Source organism: Megalobrama amblycephala, linkage group LG21 (genome assembly GCF_018812025.1).
Source record: "Megalobrama amblycephala isolate DHTTF-2021 linkage group LG21, ASM1881202v1, whole genome shotgun sequence".
Lineage (NCBI taxonomy): Eukaryota > Metazoa > Chordata > Actinopteri > Cypriniformes > Xenocyprididae > Megalobrama > Megalobrama amblycephala.
In genome coordinates this window covers 8,493,651-8,510,739 of record NC_063064.1, presented here as the reverse complement: position 1 = coordinate 8,510,739, position 17,089 = coordinate 8,493,651, and the positions used below count along the sequence as shown (strand labels likewise).

General features: G+C 35.5%; 1 protein-coding gene across 2 annotated transcripts in view; it reads left to right on the top strand.

The window, feature by feature from the left end:
- draxina (dorsal inhibitory axon guidance protein a) overlaps positions 1-12,239 on the top strand; it is a 44,213-nt gene extending 31,974 nt beyond the window's left edge. For both annotated transcript variants that reach the window (XM_048173481.1, XM_048173480.1), the window contains exons 4-7: positions 6,653-6,773; positions 7,016-7,108; positions 10,633-10,722; positions 11,818-12,239. In XM_048173481.1, coding sequence (XP_048029438.1) covers positions 6,653-6,773; positions 7,016-7,108; positions 10,633-10,722; positions 11,818-11,930 — 417 coding nt within the window. In that variant the 3' untranslated portion in view covers positions 11,931-12,239. The remainder of the gene's footprint in view (positions 1-6,652; positions 6,774-7,015; positions 7,109-10,632; positions 10,723-11,817) is intronic.
- Positions 12,240-17,089: the final 4,850 nt, after the last annotated feature.

Genomic DNA, 17,089 nt, shown 5'->3' with positions numbered 1-17,089 from the left:
AATAATAAAGGGAACAATGCTAACGGTAGGCAATGTGAACATACGTGCTGAGCTGTCTACTGTGGCTACACAGACAAGCTTGTATCCTTTGAGAGTTGAGACTGTAACACACAAACCTCCGGCTGGTACTCAAATGAAATGTCATTGTGAATCTTAGTTCAATGATTTAAAGTACCATAGACAGTTCCAATTAGCCTTCGATCAGTAACAGCCCTAGATAAAGAAATATAAAGACGGATCTTCAGCATGCACTTAATCTAACTGCCATTCTTTGAGTAGATCAATCTATGGGTCATTGACGAATAAGGTTTTTAAAAATGTAAAAAAAAACTAATGGAGATATAATTAATTTTGAAGTTTTATTAAGTGTTAACAATGAGATTATGTGGTTTTTATAATCAATTAACACTGCTTTTGTCATTTTTTACAAGATGGACAAAATTTGTCACCAAAAAAGTCATTCGGTTTAACCAAAATTTCGGTTTTACCGAATGACACTTTTGGTTATACCGAATGACGATATTTTAAAACAGTGCTAACAGGCTGATATCTAGCTAGCTAGCAAAAGGACAATCAAACATTTTATATTTAGTACAAGTTTTTTAAATAATACAACATTTTTTCATGCTTTATAGTGGTTGTACCGAATGGCCTGATGTTTCGGGACATGCGTATGAGCAAGTGAAAAAAATACATTTTCCAAATACTAAAGAGAGAGTTAGTTACTTTGCTTCATGACCATGTGGTCCTTTGCACGTGTCTGAATGTTGTCACATCCTGTCACATGATATTGAACGCATGACTTGATCCAAAATGGTCCCTTTATGTTGGTCCGAATGATATTAATGAAATTTATTTTTCCGGACATTCCTTCTCATAAATGTCTTCTACACATAATTTTAATACCATTTTGTTGATATATGATGTTATAAAATCATGCCAGAATAAAAAATATATTACATTTGTAAGATATTTTAATCATAAAAGTAATGGCTGTATTGGCCTTTGGAAGATTAAATTGGCCTTTTGACACTTCTTTAAAAGACAAATCTTTAAAATACCTTTATATGTAGCAATATATATATATTTTTAATTATTATTATTATTATTATTAAGGCCTTTGGACAAAAAAATAAAAAAATGGACCCCTATATCTATCCATATATCTATATGACTCCAGTTTACAGTTTTTTTTTCAATTGCTAACATACTTTTGTCTAATCTGTAGTCACATTTTCAAAACTCTAAACACAATTAGCACAACATCCGTCTGTTGTGACATACCATTAACACAATTCATGTCATTTTCACACAAAATGCAGTCAATTAACATGTTTCTAAAAGGCTTAAATTTTATTTTCACACAAGCTTACCCCATACCAAAATCATGGATCGTTCTCATCTTTGTAATTTGTATTTTTTTTTACTATTTCGTATCTATTTATCTTTCTATTTACTATTTTTACTATTTATCTATCTTCTTTATTGTGTATTGACTGTTTATTTCTTTGTACTATGTGTAAAGCGCTTTGAGAATACCCTTTTAAAGGCGCTATATAAAATAAAGTTTATTATTATTATTATTATTATCTTATTTACAAATGCTTAAACACAGCAAGTCAGAAATGAAGACCTAATGTTCCAATCTTTAAATATAGTATGAAACCTATACTTTTGCAGCAACAGAAGCTCAAAAGTATTGAAAAAAATATACTGTATAAAACAAATACTGAAACAACTGATAAGCATTTTTAATTAGAAGATCACTGAAATATTGAGAAATAGCAGATTCCAATGTCAGTTGGAGGCATAGTAAGGTGCTGAAGTTCTTTTCATTACATGGACATACAGTAAAATAGGACTCTTTGAATCAGATTTGTGGATGCAGAACAACACAGAGGAGCAAAGAGGAAAAATAATGTCTGAGTAAGGGAGCGGAAGAGATGAAGGAGGAGAGGAGTAGTTGGATCAGGACAAGGGAGAAGAAGAGGTAGGGGAGAGGAGAAAGAATGTGTGCTGGATTGTGCACCTCTGTTTTTTTCTCTTACACATGTGGTACCTATGAAAGTTTATTTCCGTTGTTGATCAATGTCAGCAATTTCATGTTTTAATTTCAGTAAAGCTTCATACTACAACAATTCCACTACCGCTATTTCATATATGCAGAATATGTAGGCTGTGTAGGGCACAAACTACCAAGGGGACACCATCCCACCCTCTATGGGGGCAACATCAACACTCCACCCCATTCCACACCCAGAAAGCAATTTCAATGGGGCAACTGAAGTTCTGGTATAGGGGACTCATTTGACCAGTGGCTGTCAGTTCTATTACTACCAAACTCTTTTTTTCTACTGTACATTCTATAATGTAATGACTCATTCACTTTTAGATAATTGCTATTTTGCCAAGAATACACACTTTCAGCACTCAACCAAAAATGAATGGCTTACATGTAAGCATTCTACTTTTACTGCAGTAAAAGGAAACTGAATTATAAAAACAATGGATTTCATATTGTCTGCAGATAGAACTGAAACATGACAAGTAATGCAGTTTTCGTAATGCCATCAACTGTTAGTATTTTGACAGTCATTGCGCAATGATTGACTATATGTTCATGTTGGATAGAAAACTAGTGCTAGTGTTTTGACAGAATGACTCAATTTTGAATCAGGTTTTAACACAGTGTTTTATGTCTGAGGCTCTGAGCAGCAGAAGTCAGTTATTGCTCAAGTTAGATTCTCTCTGTCCTTCTCCTCTCCAGTCATTTGACTCTCAGAGGAGCACCGTTCTCAATGCTGTTCACTTGTACTGCGTCAGTGCCACTGTTGCTCTAGCCCCTGGCAAAGACACAGACTCTACGGGAGTTCACACACACACACACACACACACACACACACACACACACACACACACACGTTTGTTTTTGTGAATTGTGCGATATACTTTTTTAAATTACATTTTAACTATACACATGTACTGTATATACAAAATTTCAATGTAACAGAAAGAACAAGAACAAAAATAACAACAAACAAACAAACAAACAAACAAACACACAAACAAAAAACAGCTTCTCAGTACTTTACATTAATACTCAGTACCACCTCTTTTCTTAGTCTTCTATTACAGGTTTTTTTTCTTTTTTTTTTTTTTTTTTACAATCACTAGAACACATTTCACATTTCAGGTAATTTTTTCAAAACTCTTCACACAGGTCTCCTAACCAAATTTTATCTTCACACAGTAGTTAATTTCACATTCAAATTACACTAAATCTACCAAAACACTTCATACATGTCTCAAATCAACTCATTCTTCCAGAACACTAGCAAAGTTTTTCACCCATCAAACACACTTTGTCAGTCATAAAACACTGACCTAAAAACACTAACATCAGTTAGCATTATACGTTTTCTTTTGTAAAAGTTCTTAACAAAACAAGAATAACATTCTCTATTGTTTAGAATTCACTGCAGTATGTTACATGAACCATGTTTACATAACAGTACAAAATTATTCTGAAGTTTTCCCTTTGAATAGATGATAATGAAATTGAAAAACATTTCAATCAGTTTATCAGTTTTGTATTATGTTATTGTTTTGAACTAAAGTTTTACAGTTTTGAAAGCAGTATGTAAGCATGTGCAAATTGGCCTGTAGGTACACTGAGTTTAGGCATTTGTTGTGTCAAAGTGAGAAAAGAATTAATGTAATTTGAAAGATGTAGTCATTAGGGATGTCCCGATCAGGTTTTTTTGCCCTCGAGTCCGAGTCTGAGTCATTTGATTTTGAGTATCTGCCGATACCGAGTCCCGATCCGATACTTCTATAATACATCAAAAAAAGAATAAAGAAGAGCGAAAAAAAAACAGATCCAGGACGTTCCTTATTTTTTATTTAATTACAAACAGAGCACTTCTGTGAGGTAGCTTGAACAATCAAGTAATAAATAACATAAATTGTTCACTTCACTTCACTTTAGTGCAACAGTAAATATAAAAAAAGGCTAATATAAAAACAAATATATTTGGTTTGATTTGGGTATGCTGCAGTCTGTGTAATAACTAAAATAATGTTTATATATATCATATTTTCTGGCTAGTTTACTTTAGTTTTTTATAATACACCATACTTTAACCCAAACTGAATAATAAAAAACAAGTTTAAATGGGTAAATCTTCTATTATTATTTTTGATTCTTAATTTTCTTTTCTGTCATACTCAAATTCTTGTTAAAACACATTAGACATGTGTATTGTGTGCATTTTGAACACTTTTTGTGTGAAATTATATTTATTTTGTCCATCAAAAGTGTGCTTTCACTTTAATTACGCGTCAGCAGCGCAGCGTGTGTCTCAATCAGCTCCCTAGTTCAGTAGTCAGGGCACTGATCAGGGTATCAGCCACATTCACTTTCATTATATACTGATTCACGACCTAGGGAGCTAGGGAGCTGATTGAGACACAGGGATAGACTCGGTGCCGAGACGATCGCGGCACTGCTGCTTACGCGACGCTCCTGCCTGACGCTTTACGAGCTGCTCCTGCTGCCTGTGTGAATGCATCCGTTGGTTGACATGCACGCTGAAAAAAATATGCGCTACTCACGCGCCGCTTACGCTTGCAGTGTGAAACAGGCCTAACTCTGTGCCACCGCATCACTATAGATGTGTTAAAAATAATGAGAATATATATACATATATATCCGAGTCCTGATCGGGAGGTAACGTCCGATTCCGATCGAGTCTGAAACCACATGATCGGGCCCGATTTCCGATCACGTGATCGGATCTGGACATCCCTAGTAGTCATTAAAGCATTTTGTGCCAAAGTTTAACCTACATAGGTTTCTGATGTGGTCACTGTGTGAAGAGTTTTGAAAAAGTGACCCAAGTTTTGAGAAATGGGTCCTAGCGATTGTAAAAAACTGTAACACCTCCAACTCCATGTTTTAAAAACTAACTGAAGGGCCCACAAACTCCATCAAATATTGTATATTTATACTTAAAATTTTCATTCTTTCTCTCGTCCTTTCTATTGACATATTTATCACCATTTTTTTCAACTAATTTCAATGGGAATGGAAAACCCTATAGGGAATTCCAGAGAATTTATGAATTGGTATTTCCAGTTCTGGTGAAGTCATTTAAAGTCAAATTGTCTGTGAATATTCTCAATATATTTGTATTATCTTTATTTTAAAAGAAATAAGTGTAAAGAAATATCCATAGTTGATGTCATCTGAAGTTTTCGTAAGTAAGGATGAACCCAAAATGGAGCTGTTGGATTCTCTATTTACCCCACTAAAGAGGTCTTTAATTTAGAGCCCAACCATTATCAGACTATTCTACAGTTTAGGAGCCAAATGCAAATAAGCTCTACCTTCTTGAGTGGACTTTGATATCTTAGAGCATTGTAGTGTGATAGAAGATTGGTTAAATACAAATGAGCTAAGCCATTTAACTTAACCGGTAGCCAGTCTAGAGTCTCAAGCTTATTTATGGAGGATGCAGGGCAGCCACCTTGTAGCATTACACTAGTCTTGAGGTCATAAATGCATGAACTAGCTTTTTTGCATCAAAAACAGCTAACATGTTCCATAGTTTTGCATTGTTTCTAAGGTGGAAGAAAGCTATTTTGGTAAAATGGAAAATATGATTTTCAAAAAACATTTGCTGTCTAATGTAAAACCTAGATTTTTAATTATAGAGGATGGAGTAACATCCTTCTATATGCAGGGTTTTGGTCCAATGAATAATATCTCTGTTTTATTAGAATTAATAAATTGAAATTACTGTTCATCAGTTATTCATACATTCTATTTAAATGTTATTTGAAACTTGGACATCAAGAATGCTTTAAACTGGAATAATGGTGTGAGACCAGGCAGTTCATTGTAACTAATGACATGATATTAACACATGATTTCAATGTCCCTGGTCTTATTACTCATCCATGTACATACTTTCAAAGAAAAACAAAATACAAAATATCTTATAAGAATATAATAACTTGCTCCACTTCTGATGCTTCCAAGGCTGTGCAAATAATATTGTTGCATGCAACAATATTATTAGTTCATGCAATGCCAGACAAAGTCAATTTCAGCAAAGGAACAATCTCAAGATAAGCCTATGGCATTTGAACTTATAACCATTGAGTTGAGCCCAGAACATTACCGATTTTGCAACACAACCTACAACTGCTTATTGATAAGAAAGTGCTTTTAATGCTGAAATACAAAAACCCATTTGTCCTGAAGATTTTTATTTATTTATTTATCTATTTATTTAATTTTTGTTGGTGGTGCTGGCACTAAACTTGGCTCTTGTGATGCTTAGTCTCTGGCTATGTGAGCCAGAACAAGCACAATATGTCACTTTACAGATGTTTGTGAATTGTGATTGTGAATACCATTAAGTATCTTTCAGAATTTCTTTGTTATTCTTCGGACTACATTTTAGTACTCCTTGTCTGTGCAGTGTTATCTTCAACATTACATTTTTTTATAGCTGTCCTGTAATGCAAATGAATGCAACATTGTCATATCACAAGTTTTGATTTAGCACCTTGCTAGAAAGTGCCGTCGAGCAGAACACCGAGAATAAACCTGTTTAAAACCATGTTTTAAATCTTTCTCATTCAGAAGTCAGGTCGTGGAAGGGTTCAAGGGGAGGTGATGCCCACTCTGGACATGACACTCTTTGACTGGACTGATTATGAGGATATGAAGCCTGCAGACACTTGGCCATCCAATAAAAGAAAAGGTATAAAGGCACATTCTCAATGTCTACCTGTTGTATTGTACTATCCATTAGATTTGCTTCCTGCTGTAGTTTTTTTTTTAATCCTTGATGTTTTAAGACAGAGATATATTCAAAAATCAAGATAAATATTTGATTGTAAGATTGCATGAAGTTCCCCCAGATATTAAAACCTGAGGGGTCAGCTGATTTCTGAATAAAGGATTTCATAGGAGGCCTGTGTCTGTCTATTTCCACCTATAAAGATAAACGTCGCAGCAAAAACAAGAGCAATGGGAACACAACGCTTGATTCTGATGTCATTGAACCATGTGACCATCATCTTGATTGCCTTCCTGGTCAGTGCACCCTTATAATTGTTTAATATTACCATTATCAAAGGCAGTGCTTCTCAAACTGGGGACCCCCTACCACTGCACATTTGAATGTCTTTCTCATCAGACACACCCAATTCAAAGTCTCGCAGTCTCTACTGATGAGCTGGTGAGTAATCAGCTGTTAGATGAGGGAGACATCCAAAATATGCCATGGTGGGGGATCCCCAGAACTGGTTTGACAAGCAGTGATCAAAGTAATAACTCACTCAAACATGACAAATGTCATTATTTAATTGTCAGCATGTTGTTACAAACCAGTATGAATACTTTTTTTCCATGGAACACAAAAGGTACTTTTTTTCAGAGGTGTGTAAAGAGTACCTGAAAACCATACTTGAGTAAAAGTACAGATACCTTACATCGAAAATGACTCCATTATAAGTTACAAGACACCAATTCCAATACGACTTAAAAGTCTTAGGCTTGGTTTCACAGACAGGGCTTAGATTTAGAATTAGGACATTTAAGTAGCTTGTATAGATGTGACTAAGAAAAAAACTTTACTGGTGTGCATCTTGGGCTACGTAAATATGGCCCAAATCTGATTTTTTTTTTTTTTTTTTGCCCACGTGACTCATATTTGTTTTTCCCATTACAGTGTGAACAGTACAAACAATATGGAATCTGATCTTTTCAATTCTGATTTATGCCACTTCCATATGTGGTACTAAATAAAATCGATACAGGTCAGATGTTTCGTAATGCGACCGGAGTCTGAACAGTCATATTGGAATTTTACGTCACTCAAGATCAACATTCGTCACAATTCTGCACTCATGGGAGTCTATTCAAAGATTTTATATACCCAACGTTATCAAGACAGTTGGGAAATGTAGTCAGTAGAAGGGCAGTGATGTGTCAGAACTTGCAAGTATTACAGAGATGTTGCGAAGTTTCAAAACTCTGTCCTTTTTTGCCACATCATTGTCTTTATTTTACATATTGCCTGCGCATAATTCCGCTGGCTTCCATGGCAGATCACACTATAAATAAATGCATAATCACTTACTTTAATGCCCTCCGTGTTTACTTCCATATATGTTGCCGAGTCCACGATTTTCTCGCAGAAATTGGTTACTTTTTCACTGTTGCCACGGGCTGTTTTGCAACTCTGTGGGTTGAAGTGATATTTAACCCCCGATTTGAGTGCAATTTTGTGGTAAAAACCTGGCAACCCTGTTTGTATCGTTCTTTTGCGCATGTAGGTCAGTTCAGAACCATGATCTGTTCACATTGGAAATCTGATATTGTCCACATTATACAACAGCTATACAAAAGAATCAGATCTGAGCAAAAATCTGAATTGAGCATTAAGGCTCACAGTGTGAATGTAGCCTTGGAGAGCCCTGTGATGGACTGGTCATCTGTCCAGGGTGCTTTCCGCTGCCTCTGGCCTAGGAAACTGGGATAGGCTTCAGCCCTGTCTTAGAGAAGGTCATATAAGGAATAGAGAGAGAGAGAGAGAGAGAGAGAGAGAGAGAGAGAGAGAGAGTGAGAGTGCATCTTGAGACAAAACAATGGCACTGACATATTTTAAGATTTGTCAGTGCAAGTTGCTTTCAGGTAAAACAGCTCAAACATGCATTTTAGTCTGGGACTAGGTTTAAGCCTTGTCTTTGACTAGGTTTGAGCCTTGTTTTTGAAACTGGGGGATAGAGTATCTGATTTTAAGTATTTTACTCGTACTGAATGTAAGCTCAAAGATGCACTAGTCCTCAACACCTACGAGACATGCCAGTCAAAAACAAGAAATAGTTGATTTGTGAGAAGGGCAATCACGTTTATTTTATAAAATCAAAATAAAACTGAACTCCTCAAAATTTTAAAAAATCAAGGTCAACACAAGAGATTCTTAAACGTCTACAAACACTTAAGTCTCAGGTAAGCTCAAGTTCTCAAAAAGGTCATAAGTAATCCAATAGCCTTCAAAAAGTTCTCTTCAGTATAACGGATTGTTACACCCAAAAGATTGTTACATCCAGAGGGGCGCGTTACACGGATAAATAATGTTATAAAATTAAATAGTCAAGGTCTACTTGCAACGGACGTGCTGGTTTCGGCCTCATCAGCAGCTGTAGCTGCTGTCCTCATCTCATATATGAGGTAAGGTAGTTGCTAAAACTCCTGCGATTCAGCAACTACCTGCTAATGCACAAAGTAGCCTTGTTAACAAGTACCTTCAATGCCCTGTGGATGGCGATATCACTTCTTTTGTTGCAGAAATAAACTGTTGCAGAAAAAGGTTAGGTGTGAAATGCAATATGTAACAAATAATTGATACTCAGTAAAACTACAAAGAAGCCAAAAAGATACTTAAGTAGAGTAACTACGGTAATTACATTTAGTCAAATACTTTACACCACTGCTTTTTTTTAAATGGCATTTCTTTGAAATATAAAAAAGTGCATGACTATTGTGATGTATATCTGAGTGAATCTACTCCAACAAGAAAAAATAGATTGTTGTGGTTTGTTATTGCTGCAATCTCAAGTGAGTGATAAGCTGGGAGGAAAAGTTATTTTGATTAAAGATTATGAGGGCACATGAATTTAAAAAAAAAAATGATGTGCACAAATATCATTTTTAATAAAAACTGCAATAATCCATAAAAATTTTTTTGAAAATTTTGATTTCATTGGTGACTTTAACTTTCCTAAACCCATAGTAACTTTGTCAAACATACTGTACATCATCAGAATCACATTGGTTTGGTCAATAAGCAAGCAGCTCTCCCCGCAAAGTAATTTCTCAGTGACACTGCTGTAAATAACAGATATGACATATGAGGAATACTTCTCTAATTTGTTTTACATTTTGCTTTATTTTCCTTCACAGTTTCCCTCGTATGTCATACTCCACATGCACACTCATCAAATTATGTTTTCTTTTTTTTCTTTTTTTGTAATTGATATCTGTCTGCAGTAGGTATTTATTTATTTATTTATTTATGTATTTATTTTGCTTGGGCAAGCAAATAAAGTTTGGTTTTTCTTGCACGTGAGATGTGCGGGAATGTTTAGCCTAGGCATCAAAACTATTGTAGAATAATTTGAGATATATAGAGTATATACAATCTTGTTAGCTTGCTTATTTTGCTCATAAGCATTATCTATTTAAGCCCATGTCATGAAACTATGCTACTAACCACAGGTTTAGAGCTGTAGTTTCAATCACACAACTCTGAAATGTGGGAAATTTTGTGAAATGCCAAATTTATGAACAATATTTAAATAAAAGACCCCTAATTTAACTATAGCCCATCTGTTGAAAAGAGTGGACAGGGTTTTTTGTTTGTTTGTTTGTTTTTCTTCTGTGTTCCATGGTTAAAATAAACATGTTGGGTTAGAATGATATGAGGTTGAGTAAATTACAAATTGTAATATTTTCAGCAAATAATTTCTTTAAAATGATATTCATTATCACAACATACAAAAAATACTAGCCAGTGATTACTTCTGTGGTTTGTCTCATTGTGCTATGACCAGGTTCCTGTTGTGACCTCAGAGAACATGAGTGCAAACCTCACAACCATGGTCTAAACAACAAGTGTTATGATGACTGCATGTGTGAGGAGGGTGAGTATAACTTTTCTGGCAAAATAACATTCTAGAGGGATACTACAAATTGGATCTCACAGGTCCAGGTCATTGTTCACCAATAAATCAAAATATTAAAAATATATATTTTTAGGACTATTAAGACTATTTTATACATCAAGTCAAGTCACCTTTATTAATAGAGCACTTTATACAATACAGATATAATACAATCAACACTGAACTGAATTCAGTTTGGTTCAACAACTGTGTAAAGTACATCAATTATGGAATGAGTTTAATCCATAAAGCAGCTCTGGAGAAAATGATGTTATCAGCTCACTTCAGTTTCATTCAGTCAATAATATTGCCGAATATTAAGTGTCCCCAACTAAGCGAGCCAATAGGGGACAGTGGCAAGGAAACCAAACTCCATCTGGAACAGAAATGGAGAAATAAAAAATAAAAACCTTGGGAGAAACCAGGCTCAGTCGGGGACCAGTTCTCCTCTGACCAGACGAACTAACATGGTGTGGTTTAATTCCAGGCTGCATCACAATTCAGATTGTGGATTAATGTCATTCAGAATATTTCACCCAATTCCTTCTGCTTGAATATCGGAGTACACCACACCAGCATAGGAGGAGATTAAGCTGGCAATAAGATAAAAAAAAAAGCTCTCTACCAAAATCTTTTCCATATAAATTTGAGCTTTTGTCCTAACCTGCACTGACAAGCAGTAATTAAAAGAAATTAATAATAAAAGATTTTTATGACACTGCGATAGGTAGCAAAATTCTGCCCCTCATACAATAAATGTGCATTAAATATTTATTAAATGTGTCTTATGGTTGACTGTGAGTATGTCACTTTGTGTAGCGGTTTTCTTTTCTGTGTGGAAACAAGTTGCTGGAAAACTATGCTATAGAAATATAAAAAAAAAAAAAAAAAAAAATTTGGTTCTGGGGTGAAATGTGATCTGGATTTCTCATGATTCAATTAAAAACTTCTTGACTTTATTATTCAAATACTATATTATTCAATCAAAGAATAAATTTATTCGTAAGTCATTTTGAATGAAAGTGTCTGCTAAATGAATAAATATAAATGTAATGTAAATGTAAAATTCTTTAGGTCTGCGTTGTTATGCCAAGTTCCACCGCAAGCGTCGGGTAACTCGAAGACGTGGCCGCTGTGTGGAGCCAGAATCAGCCAACAGCAACCAAGGAGCCTTCATTACTGTCTGACATATAAAGAGATAAAGAAACAGAGAGACGAGAGACCACATCCTTATAACCCATGATGGATTGAGCCTTGAAGAATGTGGGCCAAAGTTAAACATCCATCAAAACTTGCTCTAACTCAACCCACAGTATAAGTAAGCAATAAGGTACGAGAGGTCATGCTGTATTGTGAATGGGCTCTGTTAGGTATGACATGAAGCAGAGTGCCTAGCAACCCCTTCATTTGTGACTGTATTCACAATACAGCACACCTTGAGTACCTTATTGCTTTTATAAAACAATTACCATACAATAAAGATATTAAGCTGAAAATATATGTGTTAATATGTTACTTTTTTGAAGTAAAATCATTAAATTCCATCCTTCCGCCAGAAAAATTACAGTGACAGTGACAGTAAACAGTAAGAAAATGTTCCTAGATGTAATGTTTCATGCCTAAATGGCATTAAAAAGTATAACTCGGTGAACATACAGTATCTTACCTGAAACAGAAAACATACATGGAACAGTTGTGACAGTATATTGATTAATTGATATTGTTTATGTTGCTAAGGATGGTTGCTAAAGGCAGGAACACACCAAGCCAATGGACGGCCGTCGGGCAGTTTTTCTTCGTCGGCCGACTAAGTTTTCTCAGTGTGTTCCGCACCTTCGGCTGAAGTTGGTCCTCGTCAACTTTTTTTCGGACGATTCCACATGTTGAATCGGCGTCGGAGCTCGTCGGTCCGTCGTGCCATCTGATCATTCTGGGGTGCGTTTCCCGAAAGCATCGTTGGTGAACTATGGTCGTAAGTCCCATTGAACTCTATTGGTAACGACGGAACTTACGACCATAGTTCGCTTTGGGAAACGCACCCCTGATTGGCTGTTCAGCTACTGCCACCTGCTGGTACGGAAAGGCATTTCATCTTACGCAGACGCAGAACTGACGTGCTACTTGGCCGTCGGCTGTCGAGCGTCGGTTTGGTGTGTCAGGGCAACTTTGGACCCAACTTTGAGCCAACCCCGCAGTCTGTTTTTGTCGCCACTAGTTTGTCAGCGTCGGCTTAGTGTGTTCCTGCCTCAAGAGTGTTGCACAGCGAAACACCAATCTGTTCAATGAAGCACCATAGCCATGCTTTACCATAAATAAAACACGGCTAATCAGCATCATGGGCCGGAACTATTTGTTTTTTAAATGTACATATGCTGTACTAACGCAGCAGGATTGTGCACCATTCAGTTATAAATTCTGGAATTTAAACTGAGGATTTGAGCAATCAGGATACAGAATTGGAATTTGAGACAGGAAGTAGAATTTCACCCATATTTATAGAGACACTAGTAGATATTAATAATGCAATTTTGAAATGCCACCTATTGAAATTTAGTCTGTAATTGGCCATTTCATTGAATGTAATGAAATTACTTTATTGGACCATGGAATTATTCAAAGTCAACTAATGGAACATTGAATTTTCTACACGTGTATTGTCACTTATTAAAGCACGGTACACATTGTACGATTTTTGGGCTGTCCCAGATCTGACAAATCGTGACGATTTCTGTGGTCTTGGCTCTAAAACAGTGGTCCTACGTTGTACAGTAAAAGAGGTTCAAAGACAGCAATTGTCACAGTCTAAAACTGCTTACCTCAAACTCCATTTTCATAATTGGCATGTCACGTTGGCCTCTTTTCCCTAGCCATGACCATGTCCGTATTCTCCTCTTTCGCTTCCTCTTCTTTTTTTCAGCACACATAAAAACCACAATTGCCAAAGTGTGATTCATCTTCCTCTATTTGTTTACCGCTAGCACATGCTGATGAGGTTTTATACTTGTGTCATATCCTACAATTTAGTTCATCATAGTACAGTGTACATACATGTCATAGCCAAGTTTAATAGATCCATGTCGTACAGTGTGATTTGTAATGATCTTCTAGGATTGCCGAAATCGCATAGTTTGTAGCAGGCATTACACAACGGTCTCAAACTCAGTTCATGGACGGCCACAGCCCTGCAGAGTTCATCTCCAACCCTAATTAAACACACCTGATCCAGCTAATCAAGATCATCAGGATTACTAGAAACTTCCAAGCAGGTGAATTGGAGCTAAATTCTGCAGGGCTGTTTCTGCGTTCACGCCATGTCATAATTGCCATAAATTAGAGATGACAACACGTGATGTTCTATTTGAAGCTGTTCACATCATCTGACTGTGAATTATGCGTGTCTATGGCAACACTATCAATGCCTAAATTAATCTGCAGTGGTAGGCACAGTGGTACAAGAAGGAACTCTCCGAAAATTCCCAGCTTGCAAGTTGTAATCACGAGCATTATGAGGAAGTGAATGCTTTTTACAAGTTGAAATATTGTAAATAAGGTAATTACGACATGGCGTGAATGCACATTGTGGCCCTCCAGGAGCTAAGTTTGAGACCACTGTATTGAAGGTGCATTCACGTGCCTTCACGTGTTTGTAGAACTTGTAATTACAATATGTAAATCTGTAATTTTCGGAGAGCTATGACTTGTACCACTTGTCCGCTGTACCCCCTGACCACTGCAGATTTAATGTGTGTTTGACTTAATGCGGCGCTCTGCAGACCAATTGATGTATGACATCAAAGTACCACCAGAGCGATTCCAAAGCATACAGAGCCTCATTTACGCTAATTACGACATGGCGTGAATGCAGCAAATTTCTTTGAATTACAATTCAGTCAGTTCCACTTTCTGTCATTCAAATTACAATTCAATATCCATGACATCCAATTTAATTTCACAATTTTGCCCAAACCGTGCTGTTTGTCAAAAGTTACTTAAGTTTGTACAGATTCATTTGTGTCTGAATGAAAGGCTTTTTCTACTGCTATATGTTATACTATCAATAACTACTACTTCTCTTGTATTCTAAGTGATATTGATTTGTTTGGTTTATTTGTAATATATGCTTTATTTATTCCTGTACCAAGCAGCTTTCTTTAGAGATGTTATCGTGGTCAGGATATGTGGGTAACACTTTAGAATAATGGTCTGTCAATAATAAGTAACTATGCAGTAAGTAATGCAGGACTAATGAGTAAGTACTGCATTAACATTTCAGCTACTACTATTAAATAATATAGAAACAAGCTTAACTAATCAGTAAGTAATATCAAATTAAGGAGATAGTTCCTTATTAGCTAATCAGTAATTACTGAATGAGATTAGCATCATTAATAACTATTAACTAACTGATGAATTGTAAAGAACATTATCGCGTGCCTGAGACGTAATCAGTCATCATTTTTACTCTGAATCATAAAATGCATCACTAATTACTCAAGTGTTACCTAGTCACTATGCAGGAACTACTAGTGATCTGGAACATTATTTTAAGTGAATAACATCTTTTTCACTTAAAGTCCAGATCACTAGTAGTTCTTGAAGTTTTTCTTTTTTTACTCAGAACATGGTCATAAAATGCATCACTAATTAATCACGTACCTAGTCATTCTTCAAGAACTACTTGTGATCTGCACAATTTTTTTTATAGTGAAAAAGATGTTTTTCACTTTAAAATAATGGCCCAGATCACTAGTAGTTCCTGCATAGTGACTAGGTAACACTTATAGGTAGGTAACATTATGCATTTCATGATCACGTTGAGAGTAAAAAAAAAAGAAAAAGACAATTGCTCACATCTCAGACACTTTAATGTTGTGATTAGTAATTAATTAGTAATTCTTTATAATGTGTCATAGTTACTTATTAGTTATTAATGATGCCAATCTCATTCTGTAATTATTGATTAGCTAATAAGGAACTATCTTAGTACTAAATTCGATATTACTTACTGATTAGTTAAGCTTGTTTCTATATTGGTTAATAGTAGTAGCTTGAAGGGTTAATGTAGTACTACTCATTTGTCCTGCATTACTTACTGCATAGTTGCTTATTAATGATGGACCATTATTCTAAAGTGTTACCGATATGTGCTCTACTGTGTGTCCTGACAGAAAGATGGATGATTGAATGAGCGATGGTTACCTATATGGGTTAGAGGGATAGAGATGGACAGAGGGGAGAGATTGATGGGTTTTCATTTTAAATCACTGAGCTTCTTTATGGTCTGACACACCTCTGTGTCCCATCAATGTCTTGATTTAAATGTTTAATAGACATTTATGTTAGTGGGGCTGTAGATGCTTTAGTGTTTGTAAAGTCTTTTCGGTCATCTTGTTTTGATCTTGATATTTGTCAAGTTTCACAAATTGTCAGTTATTTTTAACTTAAATGCCAGAAATAAACTTCACTAAGGACACAAAGATCCTAAGAGTATATATATTTTTTTATCACAGATGTTCTGAGAAAATAGCCAACTGTGATATTTTGTACATATTACTGCAATAATCTAGTTCACCACAACAATCTTGAGTTTCCTCACAACCTTCTATACTGTGTGAGTTGAAAAGGTGAAAGACAACATCTATGTTTGGAATAGTGACAACAGTGGTTCAACCTTAATGGTATGAAGAGACGATTGAAGAGATGTTTTGTTTTTGTGCACAAAAAATATTATCATCGCTTTATAATATTAAGGTTGAACCACTGTAGTCACGTTGATTTTTTTAATGATGTTTTCTGGACCTTGAATGAGGGAATTTTGTTGCTTTCTATGAAGGATAAAAAACCTCTCGGTTTTCATCAAAAATATCTTAATTTGTGTTCCAAAGATGAACAAAGGTCTTACGGGTTTGTAACGACATGGGGTGAGTAATTAATGACAGAATTTTCGGTCCCACTTTATATTAAGTGGCCTTAACTACTATGTACTTACATTTAAATTAATCATTTGATACAATGCACTTATTGTGTACATACATGTTTTTGCATTGTACTTATATTTTAAAAACACCTGCATGTAATTACATCTGTAATTAATTTCTGTAATTGCATGTATAATTACACTGTTGACCCATCCCTTACACCTTACCCCTACCCTTAAACCTACCCATACCACCAAAGCTTTCCCTAACCTTACCCGTATCCCACCTCAATAGCAGCAAATGTGTTTTGCAATTCAATATGAACCCAATAAGTACATATTTTTTGGTGTAAATACATAGTAGTTAAGGCCACTTAATATAAAGTGGGACCGAATTTTCTTTTTTGGGTGAACTAACCCTTTAAGTCA